Source organism: Stylophora pistillata, chromosome 1, assembly GCF_964205215.1.
Source record: "Stylophora pistillata chromosome 1, jaStyPist1.2, whole genome shotgun sequence".
Taxonomy (NCBI): domain Eukaryota; kingdom Metazoa; phylum Cnidaria; class Anthozoa; order Scleractinia; family Pocilloporidae; genus Stylophora; species Stylophora pistillata.
Window position 1 is genome coordinate 31,309,201 of NC_142519.1, and position 16,704 is coordinate 31,325,904.

The 16,704-nt window shown below is 38.6% G+C and overlaps 2 protein-coding genes across 2 annotated transcripts in view; both read right to left on the reverse strand.

The window, feature by feature from the left end:
• The window catches only part of LOC148742101 (fibroblast growth factor receptor-like 1), a 29,086-nt gene that overhangs the window by 870 nt on the left and 11,512 nt on the right, over window positions 1-16,704 (reverse strand). Inside the window, exon 2 of the mRNA XM_088743706.1 lies at window positions 808-1,095. Within this exon, the coding sequence (XP_088599832.1) occupies window positions 808-1,095 (288 nt within the window). The remainder of the gene's footprint in view (window positions 1-807; window positions 1,096-16,704) is intronic.
• LOC148742102 (low affinity immunoglobulin epsilon Fc receptor-like) lies at window positions 13,019-16,588 on the reverse strand. The gene is made up of 4 exons (XM_088734726.1): window positions 16,585-16,588; window positions 15,656-15,953; window positions 14,968-15,209; window positions 13,019-13,313 (listed from the first exon to the last, which is right to left on the reverse strand). Exons 1-4 carry the CDS (start codon window positions 16,586-16,588, stop codon window positions 13,156-13,158), a joined length of 702 nt encoding a protein of 233 aa, XP_088590852.1. The 3' UTR covers window positions 13,019-13,155.

Consider the following 16,704-nt stretch of genomic DNA (forward strand, 5'->3'; position numbering starts at 1 on the left):
GTCTTCATCGCCACGTTCAAGTCAGTTTATTCTAAATTATATCTTCGGAACGTGAAATGAACATTTTTGCTTCTAAGTGAAGGTATATGAATAACTGCGTGTAACATAACCTGCATCATTGCAATTTTGCTTTTCACGTATTAGTGTTTTAGTGTGTACTGGGTGTATTAAAGAAGGGGGAGGGGGAAGGAGTAGTAAGGCACCCCAAACTCAAACATCCTGCACCTCTTGATCGACTCCTGAGATCCTAATAACTTGAAACCAATCGCATCACTAACCGCCTCCCGGTTAGCTCAATGGTTAGAGCGCTGGACTGTTGTGCGGGAGGTCGAGGGTTCGAGCCCCGGCCGGACCAACACTCAAGGTCTTAAAATAATTGAGAAGAATTTCTGCCTTTCTATAACATCAAGAAATGGTTAGATATTCTAGTCTTCTCGGATAGGGACGAATAAATGGAGGTCCCGTCTCCTGCAGGGTTGGGGTAGGAGACGTTAATTTCCCACACACGAGATTACTGTGTGATGGATGTCCTCTCCTGGAGTGGGATGGGTGGGAGGGTGGACTAGCACGAATGATTCCTATGTTCCTTTCTAGTCCTTCCCCACTGCAAAAACTTAATGCAGTAAAAATGGACTAAATTAACTATAAATTAAAAATTGAATTAAATCACTACCACCGAGGAGAGATTCCAGTTTTCCTATTTTCCCCTTGTAACTTTGTTTTCAACTCGTAACTGTTTTTACTATGGCTCGCTACTGAGGCGAGTTAATGTGCAAACAACGAAAACAGCATAAGAAGTTTACATACTTCCGATAACGAAGCGCACTGTATTTTTTCCGCAGTCGTTCTCCGCAACACAGGTGTAGAGGCCAGCGTCTTCTTTCTCCACCCTTCTTATTTTCAAGTATTTGTAGAGTTGGATCCTCATACGTCGTTGATTTGATGGAGGGAGCGGCTGATTGTCCTTGAGCCAGTAATACTGAAGTTTTGTGTTTTGACCACTGGTTCTGATCTGGCAATTGAGTTTTACATACTTTCCAAAGTTCACCAGAACGATCTTCTCCTCGTTAACATTATTTTCACGGAGGGAAGAATCTGGAAAAGGAAAGATGTTTCCATAAAACTGTTTCCAATAATAGAAAATTTTAAGTCCCGGTGTCGTTCGTGAAAACTTAATCTTTACTGTATGTACTCGACCATTCAATCAATCTATAAACTAGGATGGTGTAGCCAAGGAGAGCCGGCAAGCAGGCTAAGCAACAGCTATCAATTAAGAATCGATGCATACAGGCTATCAATAGACTAGCAACAGGCTATCAATAGCTATCAATAAGAATCGATGATACCGTCAAACCTTCATTAAGCGGTCACCCACGGGGAATGGAATAGAAATATAAAAAACGATAAAAGACCTCATTTTATGTCATAATTGACCACTTATGTAAAAAAACTCGCTCAAAATACTACTAACATTAATGTTGGAAGAGAAACAAGAATCATATTTTACTTGAAATATTATTCCTAGCTTTATTTGAGTGGTTCCACTTGTGAGACAACACAAACAGGCCGTTGGGACTTATTCAAAGCAAGAAAATATAAACAGTTTATATTCTCTTGCTCAAAGGTCTCAAAAGTAACCACGACCGCATGTAGAGGTGACCGCTAAATAGGGGTGAAAATTACAGTCATTTAGGGGAAACCAAGTCGGGATCGTGACAGACGACTGCTTAATTCAGGGTGACCGCTTAATACGGAGCAGGTTCGACTGTACCTGTACTTGACTTGTACGTATTTAACTGAGTAGAACCAGCTCACAATTGAAGCGCAATTATCTAATTCGCGCTCAAATTAATTCGAAATACTTTTATGAAAAATTTTTTTTAGTTTTCAAGCTAAATAGTTCTGTAACGAATCTCATACTGAAATCAAATGCGTTTTGTTCTCCTCTCAGCCGTTCCTGCTTAAGTAGCTAATTTAGTGGAGAGAGAATGCTGAAAGCTTCCACCTACCCTTTTAAGGGCAGTCATATTTAGTTTCTCCTACAAGAAAATACGAGTCCTTTAGAACTTTTACTAGCTGCTGAGGGGGTTACATTAACAAAAACATTGATTAAGGATACGGTAGACCTCGAAGGACCAATTCTTTCAGCAATTCTTCTTTTTTTCATGTCAAACCAGCATTGTGCTACTCTAATGACAGTTTCTAAGATAAAATTTTGTAAAACATTATAAAATTTGTAAAGTCATCTATTAAAAATGTATTTTAGAACTGAATTCTTTAACCGGCCAAAAACTGAATGACTAATTGTTACAAGCATGCAAGCAGGCCCTTATTTCAGCGCTCCTGGTTCTCGAATGTCAAACGCGTCATCATCGCCTGATCTTTGCCTGTAGTGACTGATAAAGAAAAAAAATAAAATAGTCCATGGGTAAAAGCCCAAAATAAGCCTAACAGCAGGAAATTATGAAAAAAACGCGAGGAACAGCCAAAAATATCGCCAAACGGATGAGGGGTCGCGCTTTAAGGTTACATCAAACCTCGCGGGTGCCATTTGGAAAAAACTCGCGCACGCCCTTTCATCAATTGAACCCCCTAGCGAGTTTCATGACAAATTCGCGGGAAAAGGTCATTTCGCAACCGCACCGGGGAAAACGAATTCACTATCATGAAACTATATCCAAGAATTCATCGGAAAAAGCAAAATGGGCAAAGCTAGCTAAGGAAAAAGGAAAAATCTATCCTCGTTTTCCTCAGCCCGGGCGTTATCATCGATTTTACCTAAGGCGAATTTTCTCCCAGTTTTTGGTTGTTTCACGAAGACTCGGCTTTATTCTCAATGTTTGCGAAATGTGCAAGAAATTTCCTTCTTTTGTGCGGTTAACGAAATATGCAAATCCAGACAAGACGAAAATCCCGCTAAAAAAGCGAGTGTTGACATAACTTGATAAGTGGTCACCCAAATGAGTCAAAGGCTTGCAAAACTTTGTGAGTGAAAAACTTCCTCTGTTTTTTAGACGAATGTGTCTTCCTTGAACAAATTATAAGGGGTATGGAAACTTAACTTATATCCTTGAAATTTGACTCGGAGGTAAGAATCTCTGTCAGTTTTCGTCATTGATCTACTGCAGTGTCCTTCAGCTTAACGCATACCAGACCCACATCGGTATAAGAGATATCTTCCGTTTCGAATTGTCATGCCTCAAGAGATACACAATTAGATCAAACCGAAACGAAACAAATTTAGAAGGAATAGCGTATTTGAGGGTGGTTCATCGGTGCCCTTCAAATAGCGCGTTAACAATTTTTCTTTTTCGCGAAGGTCCATTTAAACGATAACAACAGCTCTTATCAATTATTTATAATGGTATTTCTATAAAGACCATCTGGAATAATTTAAAATAAAATATGACGATGACAAAGATAACAATTATAACTATACAGAAATAAGTCATGAGCATCAAATTCTTCGTAACTCACTTTAAGCTTAAGTCAAGTCTTTAAAAAAGTCTAAACATCGCTCCGTCAGTTTCTGTTTTTGGGCTATCTTGATTGGAAGTGACTTTTATTATCTATCAGGCTACTCCTGTAGCTAATTACAGGAGTAATCCGGCTTCCCGTTTCATTTGTGACTGCGATATCGGAGTATCGCTTGTTTACGCGTGTAAATTAAAACCTTCTCTTTGAGCCGTAGACCTCATTCAGCGTCATAAGATTTTCACAGTGCGGCTAAGATTGACTTACTTTGAATAGAGACTATGAACGATTACTTTCTCCTGATGTCCAACTATACAAAATCAATCGATCACTCTCTATATGGTCATGTACTATTATACAGCTAAACTATCATTGGTGCGATAAGATGGCCCGCGAAAAACAGCGCAGATTTTAAGATTGTAAAGGAAACTACTCGCAAAGAACTTAAAGATATATGGGTTTCAAAGAGTTGGCCAAAATGGATCTTTGAAGTACTCAGTACTATTTAAGTCCATTACATACCCTTTGGTGCTGCCCATACTTAAATGGCCCTAAAAACTTTTCAAAAATATGGTGATAGCCTTTTCCCACAATGAAATTGAATTTGAATTTTATTCCATGAGTGGCTTTTCCACAACAGGTCCCCTCGAACATCCTTCTTCGGTCTACTAAATTAGAAGACAGTGTCAGGTTTGTGGAAAGATGAAAACTATCGAAATGGGAAAAGAGCCTTAGGAGCAAGAGACACAACTGAATAAAAAGTCAACCCAACGTAATGCGAAGTCCAAGCCAGGCGCAGCTCCGCAGTTAGAGGCAATTGTTCTCACTAATCCGCCATTCCTGCTAACAAATCTATGGATAAAATCTCCTCTAAGCTTTCTTATACTCAGTGTAAGAGTTTGCTTCAAGGCAAGACGGCGACAACTTAGCCTATAACTGATAGTGGAAAATATTTAAGGTGGATTGACACCAACCTGAACACGCACGAGTGTTTTTTCCACTATCCAGAAAGCCCAAAATACCCAGAAGGGTAAAAAGAAAAGTTTCGAGCAGGAGCGAACTAAGCGTCATGGCCACTTACAGCCGGATTTCTTGTTTCGACTAATTCCACTTGAACGGCTTCGATTATATTCCCGGCTAGGGGTCGTAAAGAAAAAGAAAGCCCCATTGACTACGGAAGACGTCGGTAAATCAATCATGTAACTGTCAAAGCGGAAATTTGGATAAGGTAAGGTTAAAAAGAAAGGTGACAAGTCTTGTGCATAATTATGTCTGATGCTCAAAACTCACACACAGGCCTCCGCGATGCAAATTCATTCCAACCTTCGCCTGTCTTCATCCAGTTTTCGTGTGGACATTCTATTTGCTGCCCTAGAAACTCGTTTCTCATAAATATTTCAAGCGTTATCTCACGAAAACATGCCTAAAGCCTTTATTCCGTTTACTCATCTGCTGTTTATGAGGTCAAACTCTGTGCAAGACGCCAGAGGGTTGAAGTCGAAACTGCCGTTTGATGCAGATCCCAGCTGTGGTCTGCTCGTTTGACACACACAGTTACATTATGATCAAACCCAATAACAGCGTAGTTACGGTTATACATGCTTATTCGCTGCGATGTTTTTAACAAAAAAACTCATGAGTAAAATCTGACTGAAAACGCAATCTTCCGCACAATCAAATAAACCAGAAATCCAACGGAGCGCGTCAGCACAAAACACACTGGGGAAGATTTTTTTTTTTTTTTGAAAACGGTGTAGAAAAATAACAAAACACTTCTCAAGGATAAAAAACAACTTTCGTTTGATACAGGGAAGCGCTCGTTAAGAAATAACCCGCTGTGCAATTGGCCATTCATCCGGGTGGGATTTTACTGAGCCCATAATAACGTAGGTAGGAGAATTCACAAATATAATTATGGAATTAATTTTTTTTTTCGTACAAAGGAAAGCTTGCAGTTTACTTGGAGAGTCTCAATTATTATTTCATAAGTTACTCACAACTTTTTAGTTTGGAGACCCCATAGTTAGGGCCACATCCAATGGGATATAAAATTTCACTCGTTTAAGCATCTTTAAATGAGAAGAAACGACGGTAAATTAACAGTTTACACAATCTAGTTACGACCAAATCAAACGGGCTAGAGGAGTGGAGAGGATGGAGAATGAAGAGGATGGATACAGAAGACAATGACAGTTTCAAAACAATTGCACTGCTTTTTAGGAAATAGCACCAAGTTCCTCTGAAATGCAAACAATAAGGCTACGAGAAGTCATTAGATGTTTAAAAATAAAAGGCAAAATGTGTAACGTCTATTTACGATCTATTATCAGTTTTTAAAATCATTACACTCTGGCGGTTTAAGTCAATTTGGAATGTCTGTCCGCGGTTACAGTTGACATGCGGAAAATTATAACTTTATCACGCGATTTACGGATTTACATGTTTAAGTTGCGGTTTAGAAAGCATAGTAAACAGGCTCAGAAAACTGAGCGGTTACTTGATTCCACTCGAATACTGTGTTCTCAATGCAGTGTATTGAGCAACTTAGTTAAAGTATTCGTACCAATTTTAGTGATATTTCTGTAGGACTGCTGAATGATGTAAATGTACTGTAATCAAGTAACATGGCTGTACCAGCTTATTAGATACTTGATCGAAGATTAAAGAAGCACGTTAAAGAGCGAGTGTCTCCACCAAATGAATACAATTATCCAGGCCTCTTCCTAAAGGCAGGTAGTGAAAAGGCGCAATTCTATTGCTGTCTCTCCATTTGCGGGGAGGTAATCAATGTCCCCTTGTTTCTCTTAAAAATAAAGACAACAACTTGTGTGGCTGAGAATGAGGAAATAGATGCTTAATTATGTTTTAGCCCAATGAACCCCTGGAGCGCCACTGATCCATTCTCTGCTGCAAATGGTTGAGCGACTTCGTTGGTGGCATGTTTTGAGGGAGGATAAGCGAAAAGAAACACTAGTAATACGAGTTGAACTAGCCACAACGGCCCTAAGGTTAGCTTCGGGACCTAGATTTTAGCGAGGTTCATCATTTTCTGATGACAGACGAGAAACAAACACAGAGTATATCCGTACAAATGCCACACTGTTATTTGCCTCGTGTGAGAACAAAGACAGCGATCACGTTCAGCAAGTAAGTATCACAACGGCAAAGTCCCACGTAGGGTCATCCAGAGGTCAGTGAACCGATGCGTTAGCAGAAGTTATAGGCATATTGTAAAATATAAAATATGGACTGGATTGGATTTGTAAAACATGCACTGGATTTGTAAAACATGGATTTGTAAAACATGGATTTATGGAAACATGATAACATTGTTCGACTGTTTGTTTGTTTGTCTGTCTGTCCCTTTTTAATCTTAATTGTTTTACTTTATATCATTTTCCTTTCATATTACCTAATGATTTCTCTAAAAGATTGTTTGATGTTGAGTTTGGATTAGCATTTGGAAATTTTTAAGAATAATCAAGAAATACGAGAAGCACTCGCTTACAGCGAGTAACCATTCTCAGCATTTTCGGCATTCTCTCGTGTTCAAAACCAAAATTCCGCGTGCTCATATTTAACTCTACAATGCACTCGGCGCGTTTTTATCTGTAAAATTATCAATATCTTAATACACAGGAGCTAGTCAAGACCGATTTCCAACGTTTTACGGGAATAGGTAATTTTACTAAGGCAAACATGGAACAAACAAAAGTGTACGTGACATACAAACAACCAGGCTGCCAAAAGACCGTAATTTGAAAAATGCATTGTACACCTCTGTCGAAAATAAATTTGCATATTTTAAATTTGCGCGGGAGAAGATAGGAAGGAGATGGCGGCTTCTTTTAACTTCCATCTCTGACCAGAAAACGGCGACGTGGATTTGAGTTTCCAGAGTTCTCGTGGAGCTCTGTAAAAATTAAAGAAGAGCTTGGAAGCGGGACATTTGGGACCGTCTATTTGGCTGACTTTACATCTGTTTCTTCTCCTGTGTTGAAGATGAATAAAACACTGGAGTCTATCTAAGCGCCATGTGCTTGAAATGTTTTCCAGATTTGTTATAGTAATTGTACATATCTGGACCGAGCTTTTTCAGTTAACTCAAATACGTGAAAAAGTGAATACTCTGCATCCAGCAAACACGTGAAAAAGAGTGAAGAAGGTCGCGAGAAAGAAATTAAACACGGATAATTTTCAGTGTTTGAATTACAAATCCATGCCAATTTACAAATCTCGATTTTACAAATCCATGTTTTACAAATCCGTTTTACAAATCCATGTTTTACAAATCCATGTTTTACAAATCTGTTTTACAAATCCACGTTTTACAAATCCACGTTTTACAAATCCAGTCCATGTTTTACAAATCCAATCCAGTCTTTATTTTACAATATGCCAAACTCATGGCCCAAAATAGGAATGAGAGTTGTTGTTTTGTCTACAGTCGAACCCCGCTAACTCGAACTCTCCTGGGAGAAGAAAAATGGTTCCTGTTAGCGGGGATCCAGTTATCGGGATTGGTGTTGAATTTCAGTCGTCCTGTTCATAACGAATAATTATATAAGTAATCCTGTGTTTACCGCTCTTGCACAACAAACAGTCCTTTTTGCACATTAATGTGCCTCAGAAAACCCTCTTGATATGAACGGTCAATTTGGTAAATTAAGCTAAAGTGTACATGTATTACCTTTTCATACATGTTATCACGTTCGTATCAATCCGGACTAAGGATTGGGATTTGTCAATCAGATCAATTAAAGATTTTTTTTTTTATGTTAAAAAACATTAAAGAATGTGCAAAGCACTGTTAAAAGATCGGCCAAGGCTGCTTCCTTCTTTTGGAGAAAACGGAAGCGGTTTGCGGTCTAGAAAGAGCAAAATAATGCGGTTTCCAGAATGTTTGACCCCTATAATACAGACCTCAAGACACCTTCTATAATTACTATGTAAGACGCACTAATTAGCGCTGTTCTGAAAGGTCACATCGCGGTTAAGGTAACCAGTAAATCAAGAGAAGATTTACATAATACCTGACATATCGACCAATATGCGGTATTCTGATTAAGACTGATGGCTTGGTCCTATTACTAACAAAGAGATTCTCTCTAAACATAACTGACAATCCTAATACCTTTCGCATTGAACAAAAAAGTTACAGGAGAGTGTTGTGTCATCCAGTGTAATCTCCAGATTGACTTCTGCTAAATTTTCCCACATAAGCATTCGATCTTCGTATTAACCACTACACGAAACAATAGCTGCTAATGACAGAACTTCACAACGAAGAATAATACCTACATGTCGGTCTCCCATATTATTTACATTACAAAAGTGAACAGTTCAAAAAAGAAATATCTCCGTTTTTACGGTGACTTACAAGGTGACTGCAGTCAGTGGGCTCAACTTTAAGTTCATTCAAAATAAATAAAATCTCATTGCCATGTTCTCGGGCGGGATAAGGGATTTTCCACATTTTGCTCCATTTTAGTCGACTGCCAAATTTCCTTTTCTCCATAATTTTATCGTGAGCAATTTTTCCGAACATTACAAGACTTGCCGGGAGACGAGACATGAATGAATTAGTCTATGAACGGTTTCCAATCTTCAAAATTAACCTTGGGGTTCAAAAGAAACGTCGTAAATTATTGTCCAAACAAGGAAAAAATAGGCATTTGACGCTTCGAGATTCCTTTCATGATAAATCTTTAATAGCCCCTTGCTGTCAAAATTCATTTATAACAACTACAGATTTCCTCCATTGTTACAAGATTGCTTTTCCACCGTACGGCTATCATATACGCTTCCTTTCAACATAATGCTCTTTAGCATTTTCGAGAGTCTAAAGCTTTCCGTCCGATAATTATTGTTAATTTGCTACTGTTTCCTCTGTTAGAATGCACTTTTAAAATATAGCAGGTGTTGTTAATGGCAAAAAGATAGAGCAGCTTGAAAATATCACATATTAATAGCTCCCGAGCTACGCGCAATTAGACATTGCGAAGAAAGAGTATAAGTATGATAAAGCATTGCTCGTGATTTGTATGCTTGAGAAAGTGTCTACTGCGGCCTAACACAAAAATTGAATTTGAGTTACGTGGTATGGAAGACTATCATTTTAATTTGTACACGATCTTTGTTGGTGTGTTGTATCTATCTCTGATCTTTGATATTCTTAGCTGCTTTAAGAAGAAATTATCGTATCAAAATAACACGAAAAACAATCACAGTCCAAGGAATCGTCACTTTAAATCACACATTTGTGGACAACGCTTGGTGCCAGCGAGAGGAATGTCTTCACTTCGATTTCCAAGGCGGGGAAGCTCGCGACATTTTGTTCAACTTCGGATTCTGGCAAGGGGCTAAGGTTATACACAGACAAAACTGCTCGGATTTCAAGTTGAAACCTTTTTTATCAGACGAGACAGTTTGCAAAGCGTTAAAGTTACCCAAATATGTTAGTTACAAAAAATATTAAAACATGCCTATAAACGTTCTAACAGCCGAGTTTAGACTATTCATCTTTTTATTCGAGTTCATCTTGGAGCACATGTCTCGCAAAGTAACATCTATAACCTCCCATTCGAGCCATTTTGATCAATTCAAGGACAGATCAAAGATATCAATTTAGAAACAACATTGTGGTTTTTACAATGTTTGGAAAGTAGAAGGCGTAATTAAATGACCACATCAAGACATTTTTCATAATCAGGACTATATAATCGCCGAGCTATTTTGTTATTTTCAAGACTGCTTATGGGTGACTGAAATCTGATCAAAAGACGGCTTCTGACATCATCTTGTATCCATAGTGCTACTTGGATATTTAAAACGCACCGGCCCAGAAGAAGAAAAAAACACAAGCAAAACCGGAAAAACCAAAAACTGTTTATCCCATTATCCGTGCTATTAATTTTCAAACGAGAAGGAGCTTCCTGCGATGATCAATTTGGGATCAGCGTGTGATCAACCAAACAACACAGACGCGTTTTTTTGTTTCTACAAAACTTTGTGTTCGAACAGTTTTTAATTTAAAACCGAGCGTGAATAAACTGTTCATGAAACAAACACCTAACCTTAAACATACAATTGGTGTTTCGAGCTCTTTTTATGCTTTGATCCTTCTTTAGAAGTTGTCCGGTAAATTGTGCTCTACCCATGAATTTTCCAACTTTTTGTCACGTCAAATGCAAGGGAAAAATCCGACAACTCTCCATCCTCCAGCACTGTCCACGCATAGGGAACATCAAATGACAAAATCTCTACCATGGATATCGCCCGATATGATTTCGAAATTTAATGTTTTTTTTTCATTTTATTTTTCATTTTATAGCTGACAAGTTATTATCATTTCTCTGATACATGCTGTTTCAAAAGGGGCCTAATTATCCAACTAGAAAATAGCTGCAAAGAAATTTATTTAAATGAGAATGAATAAAATGAAAAAACAAGCTGTTATCATTGAAAAATGATCCTTGAAAAGTGATTTAATGAACATTAAATTGTTCCAGAGGGGTTTAACCCTTTCAACATGAAAAAAAAAATGCAATTAGGGAAGCCGTTCTAACGCAGACATAAAACAACGTTCGGGGAAATTCCTACTGGGTCAGTAGGTATACTTCCACAGATTTTGAGCCGAGAGCTGAGCAATCAGAGAGATCCTCATCAATGCTAATATAAATGTTGCTGGAATTTAAGGGAAGCTCATTGTCCAATCAAGTCGCTAGCTACTGATGATAAAATTATATTCAATTTCACGTTTCGGCACAAAAGCTACTGAAGAATTAGACGTTACCCAGTTAAAGATGATCGCGAGGTTGAGAGGCTTTTCTGAAAAAAGACAGGGCGTTGGAGGGCGTAATACTATCTAACGGGAGATTGCCATGCTAATAAATATGCGTTATTAACCAAGCATGAGTTCAAGATGGCTGGATATTGGCCAAGTTCATTTTTTTGAATTGTTATGGACCGAGAAGAAGTCGAGGTCCATAAGAATGCGAAAAATGAACGAGGCTAATATCCAGCCATCTTGACTGAACAAGCTTGGTTAATAAAGAATTTATTATATCGCAAAAAGATTTCGCTCTATTAAGAATTGAGAAGGACTTGTTTATTTCGAGAGCTCAATGTGCAACCAAATCGCTAGCTACTGATCAAAAAAATCATATTCAATATTATGTTTTCGGCACAAAAGCTACTTGAGAATGAAACGTTACCCTGTTTATAGATGATCACGAGGTTGACAGGCTTTTCTGAAACAAGATGTGATGATTGCCGGACATCTACCAAAACTCAGACAAGGCGTCGGAGGGCGTAATACTATCTAACGGGAGATTGCCATGATGATAATAAATATCCGTTATTAACAAAGCGTGAGATCAAGATAGCTGGATATTGGCCAAGTTCTTTTTTCGCATTTTTATGGACTGAGACGAAGTCGAGGTCCATAAGAATGCGAAAATAGAACGAGGCTAATATCCAGCCATCTTGACTGAACGAGCTTGGTTATTTAAGGATTTATTATATCGCAAAAATATTTCGCTTCATTAAAAATTGAGAATGACTTGTTTATTTCGAGAGCTGGGAAAGAAAGCCAACCGTGTTTGTAGCACAACAAACTCACGAGTTTAGTTTCTGTTTTCTTTGTTTTGACTATCTTCTGCCGCTTTTTGCGTTTCCATCGTCGAAATTGCACAAGAGTTACAAACGTAGTTCTTATTCTATTTTTTTCATGCGCGGGATCAATGCGGGTAATCCCAAGCGTGCAAGATGGGCCCATCTTACCCGCTCGGGTAGCCAATCAGAACACAGGATTTGCTTCATCTTGCCCACGCGCGCTGCGAGCGATGTCACGGTAATAAATGAGATTTAAACTAGGGTATCTAAAAGATAGTAAAGCAGCGGTACATTCTGTTAATAGTGACATACTTTTAGCAGTGATTCATCTACCTGCGCGTTCTAAGACTTACATTGAGAAACATATCCCTGAAGTTATTTTCTGCAGGAGACAAAGTTTACCCAAAAACAAAGAAAATAGTGCGCGCATAGAAGAAAAATATTGCCAAGCTGTAGAACGAATATTCAAAAGAAGTTGATTAAACGTCAACGCGATGTGCCTTGGCTAAACTCAGAGTTGAAGAAACTTTTTACGCAAGTAGCGAAGGCTCTGAAATTTTTTGCATTTTTCATTTGAAAAGGAAACGAAGAAATGTCTGAACGAGTCTTGCTCAATTTTTATCGGATAATCAGCCAGGTTCAAAGTCAGTTCTGGATAAGCGGGTAAGGAAGCAGATTTTCTCGTGAGGCAATCAGAATCTCTGTGGGTGTCAACTCGAACTCTGCGGCGACATAACAGTAAACCAGTTTCAGGAATTAGAATAGCCCATTTCCGAATTACCCTTCGCCTCTTTTTCAAAACGAGGCCTGGTGCTGAACCATTCTTGTAAAAATGCGTTTAATTTGCATGTGAATGAAAACTTACAACCATGTGAAAGGATGGGCACCAGGACTCGTTTTGAAAATGAGCCCAAGGGTAATTCAGAAATGGGCTATTAAATTCTGCCTTCAGCAAAGATTACACAAAAACAACAGCTCATCATAAGGATATTACTCGACAAGCCGAAGAAGGATTAGCTGTGGTATAAACTCGTAACTTGTTGACCAGGGTTGAATGCGTCATACTCACCGATTATTCACTGTAACAAGGTCTCCATGCATACTGGCGTTCTTTCCTATTCGACAAACACCTCTTGCTTTTCGCCAAGAGAGAAGAGGATCTGACACGCTGTGGTAACAGCTCTTTTTATAGTTTATCCAGCCATTCTCACATCGTTCAAGGGCTTAAACACAGCAAGGAAATAAAAGCATTCAGACCTAATTTAAATATTCATGTACTAGACTTAAATACCTATTTGGGTGGGGCCAAAAGAAAAAATTCGACGGCAGAAGAGATCGTCAAACTTAGTAAGTCAAATTTATGCTTTGGTGAGAGAAGAGAACTGCGGGATGGGAACTCTTTCTTACATTATGTGTGGCGCATAAAGAAACCTTCGTTTGAATAAAAGTTGCTCTGCCAAACTTAAATATGTCAAACGTCATCAATTCAAACATTGTTCAGCTTATGTACTCAGTAAGGAGGTAAGTTTAAGTGCATGAAAAGTTCAACGTTGGATCTGGGCCTTGAAGTCATCCTGTAGTACCTCGTTTCAAATCATAACCTCGCACTATTTAACGTTTCGCGGGTATCGGAAAAGAAGATCTCAGTTGTTTCTTTGTTTGTTTGTCAGTTGTTTTTAACAGCCGTCAAGCGCACCAAAGAAAGAGGGCTTGTAATTCTCTAAAAACAGCCATGGTGACCTACCGCGTTTTGTCTTGTTTTCAACTTAGAGGTGACGTTTTTCTAGACGTAAACCAATCTAGCAGACACAAGTATGATTTCTTAAGACCACAGCAGCGTTAATGTAAATAATGGTGTCTTTCTTTTCGGATTGAACAAGCCGCAAGTGGTTTTCTACTAATTTAAATCGCGTGCACTTTGTTCTCTGATTTTGAAGGTAGTACGCGCACTCTCATTGGTTGATAGGTGCGTTTAGAAGACAGTATGTTGCTACTTCAGCTTCCTGTGCGAGGAAATCACCTCGGAAGTCGGATTAAACTCTTTAAAATTTGGTGTTAAACTCCTGGATCAGCTAAATCTAAGATGATCTAAAAACTGTCACATACGATACCTCTATCGTCTAAGATATTCAGATATTTGAAAACCAAAAGTTGTAACTATGAATTCTGGCTGTTGTGTATAAACACAAACATAGTAACAATATTCATAATAAAGGGCAAAGTGTCTCTAACTGGTGTCGGTAATACTTAATCGGTTCAGGATCCTCAGTTGAATTTGGTTTGATGGAGTCTGTAAAACACATCATTAGGAAAATTGATTGTTTGATAATCAGTGTAGAATTTCTATTTGATCAGCCGTCACTTTCAAACGCAAGCATCTTGCTTGATTATGGAATACTTTGATTCAGACGGGAAGTATTGCGGTCATCATCTGTTACTTTAATAAATGCGTATCTTTGACGTAGCAATACTCCGTGGCAACCGAACAAAAACTATCATGCTGTGCAATTGTTTTCCCAAAGTACACTACAGACCATAGTCAACCCAAGTTTGAGATAGTAGCTAGCCTAAAACTGATTATCTTGTGATTTGTGAGGTTAAAAGTATTCATTTAAAAACCTAAATGTCAAAGCTGAAATTGTTCTCAGTAGCACTGACGTTAACCCTTTAAACCCTGAGAGTGATCAGAAGCTAATTTCTCCTTACATTATCACCCCTGAATCAACTATTATGGTCACGAGATTAAAGGAAATGATTACTAACTACGGTGGCTCTTGATTCTTCAACAATGTCTCCTTGTCATCACCCTGGGAAATGCATAGAGAACAGTGTGGTGGAGAATATGCATGCTGATGTTACACAAGCCTAAAATGTGTTATGTTTTACATGACAGCTTGCATAGTGTAGGCAACTCACTCTTAGTCTGCTTGCAGACGAAGCACAGAGTTCTACCGCAATTCAAGTCATTCGAAGCACCAAGGTTCATTTCCACACAGTCTTCTTGGCCCTGGAGATCATTCGGTTCTCTGTTGCTATAGTTTCTATAAACTAGTGGTGACTCGTCGGACCATTCGAAATTGCCTTCTGCTGTGAGGTCATGAAGTCCAATCCAACAAACACTTCATAATAATAGTGATGATAATTATAAATATAATGATAACAATTATCATTATTATAATTAATGATAAACAAAAGCTATAAGGATATAAGTACCACACACCGAGAGTTGTCCAATATAACGCACGAACTGAGTAAGGTCATAACCAGTCAATCATATTTTCAGAATCATTCGATGAGACAGAGCACGACTTTTCTCCGCGATTTTGAAAACAAAAGTTCACATAGTAAGTTGGGAGTTAGGTTTACGCTTTAATAATGTAGGTTTCAACCTAATAAGATCAGCAATACCCATGATGCAAATTTTACAAGTGTTTTAAGTGATCACTTTATAATCTTGGTATAATCTTTGTAAAGTCAGACATATCATTGTTCGTTTGATTTTGGAATGAAACTCAACTGATAGCCAATTGAACACAAAGAGGAGGGGGAGTTAGATCGCGCTTACCCTGGGATAAAGCTTTTTACAAAGTTATTCTCTGCAATACTGTGAATGCTGACAAGGTCTCCCCCTTGGATTCTCTGACACGCCTGTCGAGCATCCTGCCACGCGACCCGGCTTGAAACAGAATTATTCGAAAAGTAGTAACACGTGTTATTCCAACGGCGCCATCCGGGGTAGCAAATGTCATGAGCTGTTATAAAAGAAATGCTTACAAATAACAACCTTCCATAAGTTTCTCCTCGCCACAAAACCGAAAATGTAACGATCAGCCACACGTTGTGGACAAACCGTTTCGTATGTTCTCATCAGCTATACGAGTTAGGTAAAGTGTATCCTGCGTTATAATTGGCTAAACGAGTATGCGAGATAAAGTATATCCCTGATTGGCTTCATGAGTTGGATAAAGCCTATCCTGTGTTCCGATGGTCTAACCGAGTAAGTAAGTAAGTAAGTAAAACCTTTGTTTGGCAGGACTTGGCAGGAAGGGCCAAGATCATGAATGTCCAGAAGAGCATAATTATTGATCCGCCTCGACTTTTTTTTCGACTTACAAGGCGTGTGTTTTTGATGTAAAATTTAAAAATTGTAGTGGGTGTAAAATATGGTGGGAACCCCGGCCTTTAGAAGCAAAAGTTCTCTTTGGACCTTAGCAAATATTGTTAGAAAAACTATAAAGCTACAGGTATAAAAGGCAAATCGTTCTTTCCGTGTTTCTTTGACGCGCCACTATTTCAGGCCATAAAACATACTTTGGTGCTGCCCCTATCTCTACACTATTTGTAAAATTATGCCTCCAGATGAGATACATTTATCGGGTATATCAAGTATATGACGTATACCAAAAGGCTCCTGCTCTGAAAAACAAGCTGATAGTCAGCAGTAACTGGCACTCCACAGATCCTCGTTTGTTAATCTCACTTTGTTAGTCTTACTCATAAAGGAACACTCTATCGGTTGAAAAACGGATGGGTAAAGAAGATGGAAGCCTGCCACGACACACCGTGGAGTGCCAAAGTGGTGTTGACTGGGGAAACGCAGAGATCGTAACAACA

Coding starts and splice junctions, on each gene's coding strand:
- LOC148742102 (XM_088734726.1), bottom strand. Junction 15,210..15,655: donor GTAAAAAGCTTTATCCCAGG/GTAAGCGCGATC, acceptor ATTATTATGAAG/TGTTTGTTGGATTGGACTTC. Junction 13,314..14,967: donor CAAGCTGTCATGTAAAACAT/AACACATTTTAG, acceptor GCTGTGTTTAAG/CCCTTGAACGATGTGAGAAT.